The sequence below is a fragment of the Ostrea edulis genome, chromosome 8, assembly GCF_947568905.1.
Source record: "Ostrea edulis chromosome 8, xbOstEdul1.1, whole genome shotgun sequence".
Taxonomy (NCBI): Eukaryota; Metazoa; Mollusca; class Bivalvia; order Ostreida; family Ostreidae; genus Ostrea; species Ostrea edulis.
The window spans coordinates 8,588,004-8,592,036 of NC_079171.1; the positions used below are offsets into that span (position 1 = coordinate 8,588,004).

Below are 4,033 nucleotides of genomic sequence, written 5' to 3' on the forward strand. Positions count from 1 at the left end.
ACTAGACAATTCTTCGGTAGGGGATGTTACATTGTGTTCTATATGTTTTGAAAAGTTCAAGTCACCGAGGTTTTTACCGTGTACACATTCCTTCTGTCATGGTTGTTTATCTTCCTACATTGTTAATGTGTGTAATTCTACGGAGCCTCGTTTGGGATTCAAATGTCCATTATGCCGTGAATATATTTCTAGTACTGGCTCGTTTGATAAGCCAGGCGAGTGGGCAGGGCTATTTCCTTTGAATTCAATATTAGAGAAAATCGTTGAGAAACCTGAGAAGAAACTGTGCGATCCCTGTTTACGAGGTAGCGAAAATGAAAATACTGCCGGAGTTTGTTTATCATGTGCTGAATATTTATGCAAAATATGCACCAAACATCGCAAAAGGCAATTGCTCTCGAGCGACCATACCGCATGTCAATTAAACGAGATGAAATCCGGAATCAAATTTCCTGAACCGGCAAATGTCCACAGCTGTCCAGACCATCAGAAGGAAACAATCAAATTATTCTGTAACGATCACCAGCAGTCCTGTTCAGTGTGTATAGGAACAAAACACAGAAAATGCGAAAGTGTTGATACTGTCGAAGATGCGGCAAAGCATATAAAAGAAAATGGCCAATTTAATGTTCTTTTGGGTGATGTGAAGAACCTGGAGAAGACACTAAGAGAAGCAAAGAGCGAACAAGAGAAGAATGTAGTAGAAATGGAGAATTCAGTGGACGAAATCATAGAGAAAACAGAAAGGGAATTCAAGGAACTTGTTGATCACCTAGAAATACTGAAGAACAGACATTTAGATGAAGTAGCAGGTGCCCTGAAGAAAGGAAGGGGGAAGTTAAGTGATTGTACAAATATACTTTCTGATGGTATACAGTGTGCAAATTACTGTTGTCGGAATATAGAAAGAGCTAGAGAGACGAAGAATGACGCTGAAATGGTGATGACTTATCACAGAGTGAAAGAGAAAATTTTGCAGCTGAAACGGTTTGAATTCAAGAAGAAACGGCTATTAATATCTGAAACGACTTCACAAGTTTTGAAAGAATGTAGAAGTATGGAGTATTTCGGGAATGTAGAATATTCCGAGTCTGATCATGATATCACCTACAATGTGCATGAGATTGCACTATCTTTTGTTTCTGAATTCAACTTTGCTGGAGAAAATTTGAACGTGCACACTGGAAATTTTCTTTCAAAAGACACCTTTGCTGTTACAGACTACACACCTGAAGGTCATTGTTTGATTTATAGCAAAGAATGGAAATCAGTAGAAGTCATTGATGGAATGGGTTATCCTTTTGAAGTAATGCAAGCAGGAGAAGAATTATTTGTAACTGATTATTCAACGAAATCTATTGAAGTTTTTTCTGCGTATGCTCTACATAAACTGCGAAGTATCAATATAAATGAAACTGTGTATGGAATAACAAACTGCAATGGAGCGTTTTACATAGCGTGTGGAAATAAAATTATAAAAATTGATATGTCTGGTACAAAACTTCTAGAATATAAAATTAAGGGCAGTGATACTGTTCACATAAGTGCAACAAATGATGGACATCTTGTGTACAGTAACTCTTCCCTGAATACAGTAACCGCCATCACGGACCAGGGAGAAACTATCTGGCAGTATGAACATCTCAGAATGAAAGAACCCAGTGGACTTGATGTAGACTCTGTCGGCAATATCGTTGTTGCCGCTAGAGGAAGTGACAATATCCACGTGTTGTCTGGCGCTGGCAGTCTCATTAGGATTATCGAGGATATTCCACAGCCAGTGTTTATTAAACTAATGGAGGAAAGGAGTTTGTGTTGTGTATGCAGTGATTACAAAATCCTGAAGGTGTATAAGCTGTAGATTATGTAGCTTTCTCTTAAACATTTCCGAGATATAAAATTACAAAAGCATGAAATAGTGTAACATGTAGGTTTCTGGGACTGTCTTCATTAAATATTCAGAGAAAAATCATCCTTAATGTTCATGCAAATTGTCTTATCTACATACATTGCAATTATTACCTTCATGTATGGAAACATTGCTATCTCACTAGTATACGGATGAGTATTAGTTGTAAAGCGTTTTCTGTGTTAAATTACAGGCACATAACATCGTTTCCAAATAAAAAGAGGAACAGCCAGAAGTTAGCATTGACAAGGAATACAAAATCATCGGTTTAATTTACAGACAATAGTCACCCAATATAGACTTTCCCTATCTGTATTTACATCTGTTGGGGGTCACATATTTCGGATTTTCAAATCTATACTTATAAATTAACAATTGTTGCAGTAAACTCCGAAACGCTTGGTCCAGAGTTACTGACCACGTCTTTGATTTTGTTCCATATACGAGATGAAGTTTGTAAGTTATAATAGAATATTGCTTGATTAATTAATCTCGTAAGTTTTATTAAAAACCTACTTTCGTTTTTGATGAAACACCTAAAATAAGAAAAATGAAAATACTTTGACGGATTTGACCCACTTCATTTTTTTTAAAGATAATACAATGTTGAGTAAGTCCGTTGTCTATGGATGCTTGATTTCGACCTTACAGAAGAAATAAGTTTCGATATATATTAATAAATAAAATAGTCCTGTTCGTTTCTTCAGTCCGTCATTTTAGTCTTGAATTATGGGAATTCTCAGAAGGAAGCGCGAAGAACGAGGCATTTATTACTATAGAAGCAATTGCTCATTCTCGGGCCTTTCCGGCAAGCCGAGACGTTGTGATTACACATTTGTGTGGGTGTTTGGTGTTAGTTATCATTATGATACTTTTGACTAGACACATACTTATAATTTCATGAAGAACTTTAACAAAGCACACCCACCCCCACGCTCGCTTCAGAAACCAACAATCTGACACATTGATATTTTTTTTAAAATACAATATCCATCTGGTATTATCGATGTGGTTTTTTTTTCGTGGTTATAAAAGCCACTCACTGTTAAGAGCTTTTGTCATAATCTATTAACAGTTACTGATCTGTACACATACATGGATAAAAAGTTTTTTTTATTTTGGTTGAACATGTTTCGTGATGATATAGATCATGAAAGTAAGTAATAAGTTGAAAACTGTCCTATATGTCAGCTATCGAATGGTCCGGGGCGAAGTTTGCACCTAATTTAAAGTTAAAACATCTTTCCAAAAATTAGGTGATACACTATATCTGTCTAAGAAATTAGGCCACTGTAATATGATATAGCAGGGTTTTTTTCTGTTTATAATTCATGTAGTGCTTTAATTAATTATTGCTATTTCGTTTGACGAGAAGAAACGACGTGTATTCATAAATTTGCCCTTAAATTGTCGCACTGGACCAAACCTATAGTTATAAACACATTAGTAATACTGAGTTTGAAATTTTGAACGACCGTTCATTTTGTCTTTGGTCAACTATTCGGCATGACGGATAACGATTGCATTCGTAAAATCATTATCTAATTTTCATTGCGAGGAAAGATCATTTATGTTACATAAGGAACAATTAATTCCCAATAATCAGGTGTTATCTATTAGATATCATATCAATATTTGCTGGTAGTGCTTTTTCACGGCGCGGCAACATGCTTATTTTCGGGCGCTGTGTCTTTTTTCCCGGTACTATGCCTTTCTTTCCAGCGCTGTGTCTTTTTCTGGCGTTGTGCCCTTTTTCTGGCGCTGTGCCCCTTTTTTTATTGAAGAATATCAATTTTGCTCTAAAAGCGACATCGACATCTCCTATTTTAATTTTGGGGGGAAAAAAAGAAATCTTGGAAATGCACATTTTCAGGAATTACAGCAGGGTGATCTTGGATATGTAAAAACGCATCCTCCATCTTGAATTAAATTGTTATAAAAATGCCGACTGCTGAGCGTTTGAAGGGGAAACGTAAGAATGAAATGGAGATGCAGGTCAAATCTTGCAAGATGATGGCATCATTTTTCCACAGGTTAGCAGAATTAAAACGTGTTAATCTAAAATCGGCATAACGAAACTGAGTCAGGTCACCGATCAGCTGATTGAGGACACAAATGCCAAAT

At 36.2% G+C, this 4,033-nt stretch overlaps 1 protein-coding gene across 1 annotated transcript; it reads left to right on the top strand.

The window, feature by feature from the left end:
• Positions 1–430: 430 nt before the first annotated feature.
• Positions 431–1,861, top strand: LOC125672841 (uncharacterized). The gene has a single exon (XM_048909056.2). The coding sequence runs from the start codon at positions 431–433 to the stop codon at positions 1,859–1,861; it is 1,431 nt and encodes a 476-aa protein (XP_048765013.2).
• The last annotated feature ends 2,172 nt before the right edge of the window (positions 1,862–4,033 follow it).

Excerpts from the sequence above, each read along its gene's own strand:
- LOC125672841 (XM_048909056.2), top strand. The coding sequence starts at position 431 with ATGAAATCCGGAATCAAATTTCCTGAACCGGCAAATGTCCACAGCTGT.